We start from the raw sequence: 16,602 nt of genomic DNA, 5'->3' as shown, positions 1-16,602 counted from the left end.
CATGAGACACTTTGTGAAGCTCTCTCTACGAGTCGGCAAGGCAGGGGCCTCTTATGGTGTGGCTCCAGACGCCTTGCTTACAGGAAGGCGTTCACCTGGGCTTTATCAAGGAGCAGGTAGCGTTGGGAGGACTCGAGCCAGTTCGGCTAAGAAGCTTGCTGCTAAAGCGGAGCCTTGTATGTGTGTACGTCTTTCGCACCGTACATAGCCAACTGTGCTAATCGGAGGTGCGGGGGAAAGAGATTTCCCCAGGAAGAGCCTTGCTGGGGAAATAGTTGGCAGAGGAAAGGAAGGTCAGTATCGATCTACTCGAGCCCATAAGGCTATGGATAGAAGCCGTAGAAATGGGGAAGTCTTGTTCAGGTGCGACAATGTGACAGCGGTTACCATGGTGAACCAACAAGCTGATGCTTCAATTATCTAGGCCTCTCCGGGGTCGAAAATTAGAATCAGGTTAAGCCGAGAAACCCTGGATCCGAGGCCGCACCTGCTCTCGCAGAGGGGGGGTCTGGTGTAAGGGTCTGCAAGCCTTGAACCTGGCGGCATGGAAATTAAGAGGACCAGGTTCTCCAGACTTGGTCTAGATAAGAGGGGTTCAGGATTTACTCCTGGAATCCAGGAGACAGGCCACTTGGCAAGGGTGTGCTTCCCACTGGAAAAAAAAAAGTTGAGGATAGTGTCAAGCAAAGGCTTTGCATTTTGTGGTGTTGCGAAGATTGCAACTTTTTTGGAGGCGTTCGGTGAACAGATTTTGTTGGCGGCCCTGCGAGTAAGAGCGGCGGCTATCTTGGCTTTTCACAAGGAAGTCGAGGGGCACGTGGTGGTGGTGTCATCCAAGATCCTGTCAAAAGTTCGGGGCCACGAGGCAGGAGAGGCCAACAATACGGTCGAGGGTGGTGCCCGGGAATCTACACCTGGAGTTAAAGTCTCAATGTAGATCTCCTTTTGAACCCATGGTGATGTGCTCTGAAAGGCTGTTGACTCTTCAAAATGCTATTCTTGTTGGCGATCACCTCAGCCCGAAGGGTTGGCGAACTATAAGCCCACATGGCGAACCCCCTGGTTTATCGTGATATATAAACAGGTGGCGATGCGGACTTCCCCCCGGTCTGTCCAAAATGCCCTTTACGAGTTTCACATTAGCCAGAAGATCGTGATGTTCGCGTTTTGTTTGCTGCTTCTCCGCTCCCCGGTGGAAGCAAGCCTCCCCAGACTCAACCCAGTTCGAGTGATGGCCTTCTTTATCTCCAAAACGCAGAGAATGTGGAAGGTGGAGCAGCTACTTGTCCTGGACAAGCAGGAAAAGAGAGGCAACTTCAAAACAAAGGGAGGCCACGTGGGTGCGGGTATGCATCTGTATGGATGTTAAGACATCCTTGGATATCATATTTGTCAGACATGGGGGACGTTAATATTGTAAACACCGTTACCGCCACGAGGGGGCGCTACTGCAAAAGTATCGCGATAACGTGCCTTGCTAGATGGCGATTGGTTGGAAGGTTTGAAAGGTGGGAATATTTTCAAAGAGTCAAGGGGTCCATTGAGGATGTTATAAGGTGAGCAGAAGGAGTGGTTAGAAGGGATGGATGGAGACTGGAGAGGGGGAGGGAGAAGAGGATAAAAGGAAAGAGTGAAGTGGAGGAAGGGGCGTTCGGGAGAGGGAAAGCGAGGGAGTTATGTTGGCTGGTGGTGGGCACTGGACGTTGTTGTTGAGGACAAAAAACGTTATCCAAGAAGTGCTGCATTTGGGGACCTTCATTAAACATCCAATAGGCATACAAGGTCACGGGGCATGGTAGAGCCGAGCCGGGTAATCCACATTTCATCAGGGCCATGGCGGTGACCTAGCAAAGCTGGCATGCCTTTGACAAGAAAAATATTCAAGGCCGCAGTGTGGAGCTCCCCCTCACACCTTCATGAAACATCACAGACTTCATTTGCTGGGGGCTCAAGGTGGTAAATTTTGGAACACGGTACTCTCGGCCATGGTGACAGACTAAGGGCATGCTGAAGGTTGGAAATCCTTTTTCCCCGCCGCCAGCTAAGCTCTGTCATGGGTTCATTTGTGTAGTCAAGAGAGGGTCGGTGGCCAACGTTACACCGAGTTGTCATAATTCGCCATCGACACGCGCTGCACTCGCCGATGGTCCGCGCCAAGTTTTACCACCTTCACAAGTTGTTTGTCTGACGTGTGTGTCAGTAAGACAGTTATGTGCACAGTTGTACTCGAATGGCTTGCTGTGTTGCGTTGCCATTGTGATTGTCAAGTTGGTCTGCGGACCTTGCTGATGCTTCTCGCAGATGTGATTGTTCCCACGTAACCTCCTTAAATTAGTTGGTTATACAGGTCACTGAGGAAATGGTGGCTGGATGTCACGTGAGGTGGGGGGGGGGGTTTGGCCCTCCCCTCCTCCCCCTCTCCGTGGCGGGAGAGGATAGAGGGCAGACCCTCGACTCCCACTTCAGTATTTTAATTTAAAGCTTTCGTGATTTCAGGGATTCATATTCTTCGTTCTTTCGGTAAAGTCACGTAGAAGGGAAACAATAAAATAATAAAAATATAAAAACAATAAAATTCTCACGACGTTTCAACTGCAACACAAGCAATCATCATCAGGTGTGAAAACTACAGCAAAAAATTTGAAAAACCGCCACTTTTTTCAAAGGCACTTTTTCAATATCCCGTGTCTTACCATTCCCTATCTGATTTAATGCCACTCCACTGTGCTTTTAAAAAGCAATACCTTATATTCTTGGTTCTTTCGGTAAAGTCACGTAGAAGGGAAATAAAATAAAAAATATATAAAACAATAAAATTCTCACGACGTTTCGACTGCAACACAAGCAGTCGAAACGTCGTGAGAATTTTGTTTTATATTTTTATTATTTTTTTGTTTCCCTTCTACGTGACTTTACCGAAAGAACCAAGAATATGAATCCCTGCAGTTACGAAAGCTTTAAATCAAAAGCAATACCTTCTTTCCAATTCACACATCAATGTCCAGACAAAATGTGCAGTTTCTTGTATTCCCCACATGCCAACATTGTACAAGAGGTGTTTCCTTCTGACCGTCTACAGTGCACAACTCGTTCTAGCAAACTCAAATCCCAAACTCGACAACATCTTTCTCCACTGCCTAAAATAATCCATTCACCCAATCCTGCTCCCACGAGCCACATTTTTCTTCGAAGCACAGTTTTTTTCCCCTAAAGTGCTCCAGATATCACAAGCCTACAGAGATAGTTTGCAATGTACCATGAGGCACATGCCTCATTTCCTTGACTGATGAGAATCACGCAGAGTTATTCCAGTTCTAGCACAGAAACAAGACCAGGCACACACCCCACAACACTATGAGGCTTGGTGGCTTATCCTCGTACTCCAATTCCTCCCAAACCCCTGCTCTCTCTTTACCCTGCACAGCCAATGGATTTGAGTTAGGAAGCAATTTTTTTATAGCTATTTAAAAGAAAAACGGGAAGATTACTTTTATTTTTAAAAATATGATTTTAGTTACTTTCAACCACGTTTTTGACAATAACTTACCAACCCTCCAACATCCTCCCAACTCACCCATAAAATGCCACCCACTAAAGTGAGGCTGAGAGATTTTGGTGGAGAATGTAAACTGTTCTTCGTCCAAAAAAAGTTGAGAAGTGAGAACCACTGCCCTAAGCTACCCCCCACTGGTACATGTCGACTAAAATTGCTTTGACAAACCTTAACTTTATACTGTAGTTAAACACTCCATTCTCACACCATGCCACCAATCTCTTGTGCAACGTCAGGTAGCCCTTTCTCCTCCCCTGGTCCTTAAGTTGAAGGTGTTCCCTTGTGCTCCACACCAAACAAAACGTCGATAATTCATAGAGACTGTAAAGAATAATAAGTGGGGTTGGACGGGACACCTTGCTAAAAGGATGATAGCCAATGGATGAGACAGAGCGGAAAGGCACAGAAGGCGCTAGATGGACTGTGACAGTGCGGGAGCATTAGAGATGGTGATGGATTATCTTCATCCAGCTGTGGATAGATCATAGCTGATGATGATAAGCACTTTAAGTCCCCAATCAATTAAAGAGTGCCATTTTTATTGCATCAATCACTTCCTTCATTTATTCATTGTCCCATCGGCATGAGGATTTAGCACAAATCAGCATCTACTACTCGCTACAACCTGGACATTACACACTTACTTTTATTCCAACTAAAAACAAGTTACGGCCTCAAATTTAATCCATTGGATGCACTTTTAAGGTTGTAATGCACCACAGCCAAACAAATCTAATTTAATTAAAGAAACTAATTAAGCATAAAAAACCATGAGAGTGCTATGTTCCAAAGCATTCAGACATTTTACTTACAATGGCATTTAATAATTTTAAAAGGCAATAATAAAAATCACAACGTATAAACATCAGACAACTCCACTGCGGAGGTAGCAAAAATAAATTGCAAGTAATTGTACGAGATTAACTTTGATCAAAACCTTTAACAGCACTGAAATTATGCGAAAACGGGCAACATTTCAACAACACTCAGTTGCTACAAACCTTTTTGTAAAAACGAGTTATTAATGATTGCTCGGGGTCATCGCGATCCAGTGCTTTGTTCCAATTGATAATTTTTATATCCAGCAGTGATCTGCAAAAGGTACAGATTGCCCCAAAGCTGCAGTTACGAGGTCTCGTTAACACAGGCCTTGTGATTATTGCACATATTGGATATGGGGCAGTGTGTGTGCGTTGTGCTCTTTAAAAGATCATTCATCACGGTCTTCAACGGTCGAAAAGTTACCACACTTCACCCCACCATTGAAAATTATCTCCCCATTTTACCACTGGCCTGAGCAGAGGAAATAAGTGGAAAAAATCAACTCCTTCCATTTCCACAGCCACGATCACAAATTTAACCGGCCAGCCATCGTCTTCGAGGTCATACTTACCACAGCTATCATGCAGTTTCTAAAGAAAACAAGGCTTCCAATTATTAACTAATGTACTCCAGAATATATAGGTGGAATGTACAAAAATATACGACACTCCTCCACTGTGCGATTATAAAAATCCATGTACTCCAACTCCTAATTACCCAAGCAAACAAAAACAGCAACAAGTTCTTGGAATTATTATCCTCCTGTGACTAAAAATTAAGTGGAACAACAGTACACCCTAGAAAACATTCTGGATACTGTATTTCATTGCCTAAACAGCCGAGCATCTGTACATGTCCGAGCACACCATCCTCCACAGTGGACATTAAGCCACCAATCTTATCAACTCAAGTCACAGCCTTCTGGCGGATGTCAATGTCCTGGCACATTCTGTGGGCCATCGCGTGCTGTGGTACGAGGAGGATGCACACACATCTCACACAGGTCTTGAGATCAAGCCTCCTCCTACAGAATTACTGAGCATTCCCAAGGTAGCATTAAATTAACTACGTTACCTTATAAGTAAAAAAAAAATCACGGTGTACATTGGGCATTAACCACCCCCCCCCCCCTCCAAGAATAGGATAACTTGTCAATCCTGGGTCATGATTACATTCAAACATTGGATTCTCTATTGCTGCTCTGGTGAATGAAGAATCTGTAGTGGCTGTAGGGGTTTATGTGATCCAATCACGTACTAAAATATATAAATCGGAAATAATCCATTATCACTCGCACAATTCGAAGCATCTACGTTAAGCGTAAGGGTCACTTTTAATCAACGAGTTGTTACATGCTGGGTATCTGTACACAGGAAATTTGCATATGTAAATGTATGTGTTGTACTGATGAATGCCTTTCACGTGTGTACAGCTTTTGCCACGTGTGCCTGTGCAAGAAAACGAATACGAATGAACCTGCACGCACGTGTGTACGCATACAGGAAGGGTAATAAAATACATCTGAAAGGATTGTACTCTAACTGCACTGTACCAGGCCATTTAAGAGTAATAAAATGAACAAATTATACACGATGGCATAGCATGTACAGTCACAATACCAGAGTACAACAAAAAGGCATTCAGAACTTGAACAAGAGGATGCTTTCGCCGCACTGTAGCATCGTAATGTAGTCTTAATCAGGAGAACAGATAACACGGCAAAAAAAACAGCGATTATGCGACGTCGATTAAGGAAAACTACGCCGTGAATTCTAAAACACGTCTAATGTCTTTCAAAGCACATCGTGCAAAAACCGAGTTACTGGCACATCCAGGATCCACAGAAAAAAATAAGCACTACGCCCCTGCTACTTTTAACCTACAAGCGTTTTGGGGGGGGGGGGGGGGCCAATAAAATCAAACACGTGCCAGGTGCATGTCAAACAAGGGGGTATGTATGGCTCTTAAAATAAACAAATAGCTTGTCGATTCAACGGTTTCTCTCCATCCATTGCACAGTCATATTGTGGGCAATAGGGCCGAGATTGTGGGACAACAGCAACCTACCAACATGAATCTTCACTTTACATATTAATCAAAATTCGCAACGTTATTTTCTTTCTCGCCATGACAGACGTCGACAGAGAGGTTATTAGGGGACCTAAAATGCCATTAGCAAAAACATTTAAGTCTTCTGGTCTTCAATCCACAAAAGCATGAAACAATTTTAAAAGGTTCCTGGAAAAAGCGTGAATTTGATCCTGAAAACCCAACCTTGCGTCTCCACCGCTTGAGAGCCATCAATACATTTTGTATGGGCAGCCCATAGCCTAGGCTAGACACACACAACCAACTAAATAGTATCACTTGCCTAAATGGTCGTGCTGCACAATGAACAATGTTTGAAACATTTTTTATTGAAGACAATAGTCTGTATTGAAAATCACAATGGGTTTAACAACAATTGGATTTATACCTGAAATACAACTCAGTGTTGGCATGTTACCACATTAATTTTTATTCCAAAAACCAATTGAAAAATGTTATTTGAATGCAGGTACCGAAGTCATGCTTATTTCCACATTGTTTAAATACTTGACTCTCTCAATCAACTTAGGCTAAGCAGAGGCCAGTAGATGGCAGTATAGAAAATGGCCCTCATTAATCTGCAGCTATATTTTAATGTTATTCCCCCGTATGTATGGGTTTTCTCTAGGTACTCCATTATTCCTCCAAATTGCAAAAGGTAATGGCCTGAAAAGGTACTGCTGGATAAATTAAGTCACCATCTCCCTGCACAAGCGAGCAATGGCAAAGCACTGATCGGCAGTGGTGGAAATTCCACACACCCATGGCATGAGCCAGCCTATTCATAATGGCAAAAAATGTTGACTTCCCATAAAGCGATCTTAGTTTTGGCAACCCCAGAGAAATGATATCATACAAGCTCAACGGTAAAATATAGCAGTCAAACGGCATCAACCAATGCATATGACAAAGGATAAAATGCAAGTCCCTTACAATAATATACATTTGCTAAAACATGTATTTGCAATATGTGACATCATACATCAGATGTAAAAGGTTATTTTGTTATATGGCGGGTTCACTTGGGCTCTCAATCCAAATAATTTTACTTTGCACAGTGTTATGTACTGCCCAATGGCATGTGTCCAATAAAATGTTTCAGTTTAAGCACAAAAGTATATCCAGTTTTGAGACCTCATGTCCAATTTCAGGTGCTGTTTCCAACAGGCTTTGTCACAACAGTGCTCCAGTTAAGAGCTTCACCTGAAGGTAACGTCAACAGTTCAACAATTGAATTGACGATGATAGTGGCTGTGAATAAAGTTTTCAGCCGATAAATTCAAGAAACGACAGCTCAATAATGGGAACACCGAGAGGAAACTCACCTTGTGATAGCCGCCGAGAGAAGTCACCCGTGTGTACAGCGAATGCAGATCAATTTCCCTGCCGCCAACTAAAGGGGTCTTTTTAAAAGGTGTGCTACAAAAGAAAGGTACAACAGAGGATAATTTTTAAGAGCCATAATAGTATATTTTAAATAACCCCGTAACACGGCATTTAACAATCCAACGCCCCCCACCAACAATTAGATGAACATTTAGTTACCTTTTGCTGTGATTATTTGATTCATTTGAAATTATTTGACGTAGATGCAGCCACGTTTCCATTGTCTCGTTTGTTCAACAAGTTAACGTTCGGATATATTTTCACATCATTGAAAAATTGTTGATAATCAACTCTTCCATGAAGGGATCGTTGTATCGCAGGCATAATAATCAAATGTAAATCGATTAATCAATACACGTCTACTCCATACACTGTGCAACCTACATTCTATGCAATCATAAGCATGAAAAGACAATTAAGAAAAATACATTTTAGTACTACAATCTGGTTACGGTTAAGTAGCTTGTCCAAAACTGTTCACAATGTGGGTTTCTTTCATTGTCCCTTTAGGATTGACCACCAATGATACCCCAATTTAACCATCTGGATTAAAGCATAAAATGAGAAAATTATCTTCTCTGAGAATAAAAAAATTTACAGAACACGATGTCGCGCAACAGGAAACAGCTCACGGAGATAATGCCACAATATTTCTCGTATCATTTCAAAAGGAATCCCATTACCCAACACCAGTCCCCGCCCCCCTCAAACAAGCAGTGAAGAATGGATGTGTGTCTAGAATGGATGTGTCCACTTGTAACGGAGCTACGTCAATTTAGCCAAAAAACCAAACTTGTGTGGCCATGTGACACCATCCCACGTGCTGTGATAAAAGACAACAGAGACCGCATCGTCATTTAAATACAATGCCAGCTCTGCTGGATTCCAGCTCCTATGACATTGAATGAACAACAACAATAACACAACTCTGAACATGATCATTAATGCAGCATAATCTATTGAGCGTAAACACATACTTTCAGGAATGATATTCTGGGGAAGGGCTCAATAAAGGAGCTGGTGTTGGAGGGGCAGTCATGTGCAATGGCTCTGTATACTGTACAGTGGGTGGAATTTGCGTGGAGTGCATTCTCGGAGGCTCTTTTGGAAGTAGTTATATTGTAGAAACATTACGCTACCGCACATTGCATTTATATGTTGTGTTAGCTCTGCTGCCCGATTCGTCCCAGCGGGGACCAGTCTGCAAACGAGGCACCTGTACCCTTTATGGTTAACATTCCCATGCGGGAAAGGAAAAAAAACGTTTTCAATAAAATGTGATGGAGCAGCAGCAATGAGGGGTGATTCAATATCAAGTTCCTTTATTTACAAGCAGGTGATAGCCTGGCGAGATACGTGTCTCTCGTGAGGATGCTGTTTGTAGCCATAAAAGGAAACCTACAATTCCTAATCAAGGTCTGTAATGGAGTCATAGGATATTTAACTCGCTGGATTTATGATTATCAAGTAAAACACGTGCCTCTTACGAGTGCCATTACTTGCTTGTCAATGTTCATACCTGACAATTTGAATCCTTACGCGACGTGATGGCATTATAACGCAATAGTGGGATCCAAACCTGGGAATGCCTAAGGACAGACGTACGTGCACCAACAAGCTACCAGGCAACCGTGGTGGGGGGGTCGGGAGAAAACATATTGATACTGTGTCGAGAAAACGACTGTAGAAAGACAGCCGAGCGTTCACCCACCCGCGGCCTTGGTGGAACTGTCGGAGTGCGTCGAGAAACGCGCTGTTCTTCCGCGGCTCCACGGCCCCACCAGGGTGAGCCATCCTCCCGCTCGCCAACCGCACAAGAACACCGTCACCTCCAGCACCACCACCACCAAAACCACCACCAAGGTCCACGTCCTCAAAGCCACTTCAAAAACCCAGCGTGGACAAATCCACCCCAAGCCCACCCACCCCCCCCCACCCCCCCACCTCTCTCTCCCTTCGCCGCCAAGCAGGGCCCCTTCTCTTCGGTCCTTCCTTGGTGAAGGGCCTTCTAGCCGAGCAAGTCCTGGCCAGCCCTGCCTCTGAGGCCCATGCTGGCTGCAGCGAAATCCCAGGCCCAAAATGAGAGCAGTTGCTCTCGCCGAAGTCTATCTTCACTTCTTGTGTTGTTTCCCTTGACCTGACGGCGGCAGGCGATTCTTCACTGGGCTGGTACTGGTGGAAAGGAAGAGAGAGGGTTGTTAATAAAATGTAACAAATAGAAAACAAAACAAAAATGTAATACCAGGGAAAGGATGTTACACACAATCCAAAAAAGCATTGCAACGACTTTTAAAGTTATAAGTAGAGACGTTACAATACAGGATGGGATACATGAAAGGGAGAGAGACATTCCTCAGGAGACATTAAAGGCCATTCGTGGGAGATGTATGAGTGTGGAGAAGGGAGTACTTGACGTTAAATATTGGGAGATACTGTAAAGGTTAAATAATGGTATTGAACGACAGAGATCAAACGGGAAGCCGATGAGGATGTGAACACAGGACTGACATTTTTACGGATTTAGAGAAAAAGTTGCCCGCCACTTTAGCTTCTGCCTGGGTAGGAAGTCATGAAGAAATGCTAAAAGCTAAAATCACTCCATTTACACGGATAAACATAAACCCATTTTGATCACAACTGATTTCATGAAAGTGTTCACAGAGAACCGAGTCAAACAGAGCTGTATTGCAAGGAACTACAATGAAAACCCCCACCTCAGATATGGTAGGTTTCAGATATGGTAGGTTACATATGTTTCATTTATAACATTCATAGCGTTGGTCTAAACGATCTTTGATACTGTCAATTGGAAGGAAGCGGTCCCGTATAAACGATATAAATCCGGACCCACAGGTATAGCGATAGAAAGCAGCGAGAAGGTAATCAAGGATGGGGAGGGTGGATCGGAGGAAACCTCCAAAATAAATAAAGTATAAAACACGACAGGGTCCGCTGTATATAAAAAAACGCGGGGCCGTTTAAATGCGAGCAGCAACCAACTCGTAACAATAACGGCGAGAGAAAGAGAAAGCAAGCAACAGCTGAAACACCACAATTAATAACAAGGGCCGAGGCGAGCCCGAATCATCATCATCACCACCACCACCAGCACAGGACCACACACACAACTCCTTGAAATCGCACGCGACTCGTGCGGATTTTTTTTTCTCATGGCAATCAGCTATCATCAAGAGAGAGAGAGAGAGACGAGGAGGAATGGATCGGATCGTTTCGTTTACGAGCGGATGTTTTTTTAATGTACTGCCCCGCTGCCTGGAAACGATAGCCGGACCCCCGTGTAGAGAAGGGAGCGCATCGCCCGGTCAACCACCCCGCATCCTCCTCGGCCGGGACCGAAACGCGTGGCCCATCGCAATTGTTTCCCCGAAACGGGGTTTTTTTGCCGGCTCAGGACGGGTCAAATTGTCCTTTGCCACTATCGGTTTGTTGTTGTTGTTTGTTGACTGGGGGGGGTTTGTTGTTTGTTTGTAATCAGGTATTCTGGGTTTAGGCCGCCCGCCAACCCGACACCACCACCACCACCACCAAAGGGGCCTACAAAAAAAAGCCCGCGGTCCGAGAAGCGGTGGCGAGGTGTGTGGTGGTGGTGTGTTGGGGGGCCCGAGATATAGGCCGTACAATTACAAATAAGCCACAAAGTTGCTGCTTGGTTGAACTTACACAATAACAGGTTAATTAACGGCGACCATTTAAATAACAAACAAACAAAAACCTCCCCCCCCCACACACACGGCGGTCGCTCTTTATTATTCACCGCCACTACCGCGAGGGCGATTAGGCCTCGACGTTTCGGCCGGTCGGCCTCCCTCAGAAGGGGTGGAGGGGGGGGCGGGGGAAACACCACCACGAGCAGCAACAAAGGTAGCCAACCAACAACAACAATAATAACCGCAAGCGTTGACGAACGTCGGAGCGAGGCGACCCGTCACGGTAACAACGGGGGCCCTGAGCGGCTCAAATCCCAGGCTAAACATCGCCTTCATTTTAATCACAACCCATATCAAACGACCGTAACCCACCACCACCACCCCCCCCAACATCATCATCATCATCACGCGGCGGCGGCGTCTAGCCTTTTTTTACCCTCGACAGGATTGTTTTGTTCTCGGCCTTCTCTTTTCCTCTCACACGCTCGCACGCTCCTCTCTCTTCTTGCTCGTTCCGGCCGCGCCGCCACCACCGCTGGCAGTCCCCCCCCCCCAACCCCGACAAGCCCCTCCCGGCCGGCCCTCCTCGGCTTCTTCTGCTTCTCGCTACCGCTGCCGCCGCCGCCGCTGAGAGGGGGAGGGGTAAGCGGGAGGCCGCACGGCGCCGCGAGGCCCGGGGATCCTCCTTAGCTCCTCGCTCTCGCCTCGCGCCTCTCTGGCCTCGGCAGCCTTTTTGTGTGTGTGTGTGGGTTGTGGTGTCCGCGATTTATTTACTTATTTACCACGACACTTTCGCCACACGCCGCCGCCCTCGAGGCAGAAAGCGCGCGCGCGGGGCCTCGCGCCACACACCAAAAAAAAACCTCCCGAAGGGGGAAGAGCCGAGCCGAGCGAACACCCCCGCCCGCCCGCCCGCCGCCTGTTGTCCCTCCCTCCACTCCCCTGACTCGCCGCTTCAACCGCCCGGCAGCAGCAGCAGCAGCAGCCACCACCAACCACCACCAACCCCGCCACCACCACGCACGAATCTATCGGCGGTAAGCGAAGTGGTGGTGGTGGGTGGGTGGGGGGGCTGGTAGCTGGGCCGCCCAAACACAAAAACCCCGCGAGTTTCGAGCGCGCCAGGCGCCCTGGAGGCGGCTCGTCGTGTGCAGAAAGGGAAGAGACCCCCCCCCCACCTACCCCCACCCCCCACACAGAGAGAGCGCCGCTCGCGAGCTCCACTCCCTCGGCTGTGCGTGCCCGCCCCTCACGCTCGGCTCGCTCACACTCGGCGGACGGCCTCGCCACCCCCGCCGGCTCAGCCAATCCAACCCCCGACGCTCACCGCCGACCGACGCCGCCGTCCGTCACAGGTTTTTTTTTGGGGGGGGGCGGGGGGGGGGAAAGTGGGGTAGCAACAATAGGGGCCTAGAGGGGGTGCGGCAATTGCGTCATTAGCGAGTAAACCCCTCCCCTTTTCCTCTCTCCCCTCCAGTATCACGGCCCCGCCCACCACTCCTCCCACAACTCGCCCCGCCCATCTCTCACCATCGCCCCGAACCCACCACGAACTTACCGCCCCGCCCATCCCGGTCACCCCCCCACCAACCGCCGCGCGCGCTCCCGGCACGCGCGGCGCTCCCCATTGGTCGCGAGCGCCTTCGCGCGGGCGGGGCCAACCGATTGCCCGGGGTGAGGGGAGGGGGTTAGTGAGGGGGGGGGGGCGGGGTTGCGGTGGTTGGGCGGAGGGGGGGGGATGACGCGGGAGGCGCGCCGGCCAATGGGTAAGCGCGGCGGTCGCGAGCCATCTTCGTGCAGTCGCCAGATGGCGGACGGCGCGGAGGAGGTAGGTCGCGTCCCTTCGCACTCCGCTTTGCCCGCCCGTACAAAATAATGCGGGGCAGCGTTTTATATATATTTATTTTTTAATTTTACCTCAAGGATTATTTTTTTGTTGTTGTTTACGTTGCTGTACTATCTCACGCGGGTTTGTACGCGTACGTAATCTGATAGTTTTGTTAATAATTTTAAAACAAAAAAATCCTCGTTCGGGTGTTTCGATTTTAGCGCGCAAAATGAGAGCCTTCGTGCAAAGTTGATGGGTTGCCCGTGAGGCGATGTCGCTGTTGCTTTAAAGGTAGCGGTGGAACACAACAATAATTCGCCTCAAAATGTATTCGCTTGATGTTACCTACGCCGCGCGTGTTATGTGTTGTTTTGTTTTGCGTCGTTCACATACGTTTTAACTTTCACCGCTACTGCTATACATTACCGGTTTACGTCATTGGGAATAAATTCTGAGGCGTTCCAGTACGTTTCGCATTGAAGTGTGATGTCATTGTTCACACGGTATTTGCCGCGTACAATATTAACTCGGTAGTTTATTTATGTTTGACACACTTTATTATGGTACGGTGTATATGCATGTATAACGTTTTCCTTTCGGTTTACCATGTCGTACTGCAATTGTTTTATGAATAGTTGCGTGATCAATGTCATTGGATTATAATATACCACGGTTGTGTTCCGAAGCAGTTGCGTTAATTTGTATGGAATACACATACAGTACGTGCTGTATGTTCAAACGGTTAGGGAAATGTGTATAAAAGCCAGATGTCACCTCCGTTTATGTAAAAAATAAGCATCAATAGTTTATACAATGATACATTTTGCATAAAGCCAGTGTAAATCACATGGGTAGAATGCCTGAGGTTACATTGATCCATTTCTAGATACCACCAGGGTGCCAATCACTATGCAGATGGAAAAGTGAAGTTTTCGTTTTTCAGGGACTATAACCACTCAAATTAGTAATTTTGGTGTAATAGTTAAGTGCTGACGATGTCATAATAATCTGTTAATATTGACAGCTTACGACCCCATCTTCTTTGCATGCATGGCTCTACTATGACTATGGTACAGTAGGGGGCACAGGTGGTGCATCGTCCAGTCATCTCAGTCATCTCAGTCAGTCGACCCGTGGCACCACCTGGGTCTGCCCCGTGACCTCCTGCCAGCGGGCGTTCGACACTTCACGTGGCCTCAACGTGGCACATAGCCTGGCACAAGCGCCGTGTTGACATTACCGCCACTTAATGGCAAATGAGGTTCTCTTCCATCAAGTGGAAATGGCCAGTACTAGGGCAGATGTGCCGAACATAAACCTTTGGTACGAGGAACCCTGGACACAAATAGCCCGGATGCCAACTTCCATCGAACTTTCTTTAATTTGCACATCCAAAGAGGAGCAGTTGCAATCCGAGGCCAGCGCTGTGGCGACGGCGAGGGAGGTTTCTTCATCGCTGGGCAGAGAGAAGACGCAAATCCCCGCAAGGCTAAGAGTGGCCGCGTCGTCGACACGATCGAAGAGCTGCTGTGCTCCCACGTGGCAGGGCCTCGAGAAGAATGCGTCCAGGAGGATGGGCGAGGGCAGGGCTCCTTCGCCCGACACTCTTGTGAACCCCCGTTCGACGTGGCTCGTGCCAACGCTCTGACCCGGACAATAACGGCAAGAGGAACGGGGGAGTTCTTGCTGGCCCGGAGGGAGAAAGGAAAGGCGAGTAAGCGTTGGGCAGGTCGACGCCATAGTTTCATTTATTTGGTATAGCCCCTGTGAGCCATTCGGCTCTTGAATCGGGTGCAACCGCAACAAACAAAAAAACAAAAACATGAACAAGAAAACATCTTAAAGTGACTTTGTGCATGTGCAAACAGAAAATCCAGGAAAAACCATCAAAATATTCCTGAAATAGCACCGTACACCAACGCTGTGTGCAAAAATCCCAGTGGGATGCAAGTCAAAACAACAAGAAGAAAACTTAGATTAAGGCCATCAGTCTAACTCCGTACTACAATAAACAAAAACATGGCCAAACCAAAAAACTTTTAGAAATCACCAAAATAAAGCCATAAATGCAATGTAACAGTGATCATAGGAACTGTGACCGAATTTTTAACAATAAACCACATGCGGGCCAAGCGAGAAAGGGAGGCGTCGACCAAGGGTTTTACAGAGCGAGTCCAGGAAGAGCAAGTCGCCCCGGGCGATCAATGGCAGAGTCGACGACGCTGCAGCTCTGTGACAGCAGTAGCGATGAAAGCAGAGGCCAGCGGCGCCAATTGACGAGGCCACTGTTTTGCCATGACTCCCATCGCTTCGCAAAAGAACCAGACGCACACCACCAGACCCACCGATTTCTCATGACCCTCTTATTTTTTGTTTTACCCCTTTCTCAACAGGTGATTGAGCATTGTGACAGCGATGGCTCCGTATCTGACTGAGGAGCAGAGGAGGAAGGTGGTAGCGTGGATGGAGATTCACGGATCCGTGGCGCACACGCAGCGACTCTTCCAGGAGGAATTTGACCGCGCGCCACCGCAGAGGAAAACCATTTACAAATTGTATCGCAAATTCTGCGACACGGGTTCAGTTAGAAATGTGAAGAAAAATCGGGCAAAAACTGTGAGAACGGAGGAGAATGTGATGCGCGTGCAGGATGCCATGCTCAAAAGCCCTCAGAAGTCAATCCGCAGCACAAGCGCAGAACTGAATTTGTCCTATGGCAGTGTTTCGCGAATTCTTCACGACGACCTAAATCTAAAGGCGCAGCAATCGAATGTTGCACAAGTTAAGGAAGATGATAGTTGAATCGTGCTATATTAGAAAAAAAAGTTTGGCTGGCTGGCTGGCTGGCAAGTGCGCGGTGGTGACGTCACTGCGCTTTTCTGCGTGATGACGTCACCCACAGCGTTGAACCGGGTTGTTTTGTGCTGATGTCCCGCCTGCCACCCACCCTCCACCCTGGCCGTGTATCTCGCGCAAATACATGGGGCAGTGCTTGTTAATATCTGAAATGTTATTTTAGCTAACTTCGCAATTGTTGATGAATATGTTGAGTTATGTTTGTGCTGTTATATATGGGTCGATCTGTGCAAGCATACATTGATGTCATGTAACCTGGAGTCCGATGGACCCCAGGGTTTTTATTTTATGGATACAACCAAGCGATTCTGTGATTTTTGGCAATTGTGAAATAACGGCTCCAGCATATGCACAGGTTGATTGAAATGTAGGCTTCATATTTAATTTGTTTATTGTTTGCC

The 16,602-nt window shown here is 47.0% G+C and overlaps 1 protein-coding gene across 5 annotated transcripts in view; it reads right to left on the bottom strand.

Moving 5' to 3' along the window:
- The window catches only part of ARID2 (AT-rich interaction domain 2), a 94,809-nt gene extending 81,906 nt beyond the window's left edge, over positions 1-12,903 (bottom strand). For 2 of the 5 annotated variants that reach the window (XM_076068489.1, XM_076068488.1), the window contains exons 1-3: positions 11,954-12,290; positions 9,561-10,021; positions 7,789-7,882 (exon numbers count right to left, since the gene is read on the bottom strand). In XM_076068489.1, coding sequence (XP_075924604.1) covers positions 7,789-7,882; positions 9,561-9,643 — 177 coding nt within the window. In that variant the 5' untranslated portion in view covers positions 9,644-10,021; positions 11,954-12,290. The other 3 variants (XM_076068491.1, XM_076068492.1, XM_076068490.1) reach the window with 3 other exon arrangements.
- Between the last annotated feature and the right edge of the window lie 3,699 nt (positions 12,904-16,602).

Source organism: Petromyzon marinus, chromosome 21 (assembly GCF_048934315.1).
Source record: "Petromyzon marinus isolate PM22_M1 ecotype Great Lakes invasive population chromosome 21, UKy_Petmar_22M1.pri1.0, whole genome shotgun sequence".
NCBI lineage: Eukaryota > Metazoa > Chordata > Hyperoartia > Petromyzontiformes > Petromyzontidae > Petromyzon > Petromyzon marinus.
Note: the sequence above shows the minus strand (reverse complement) of the source record. Positions and strands in the feature narration are given on the sequence as shown.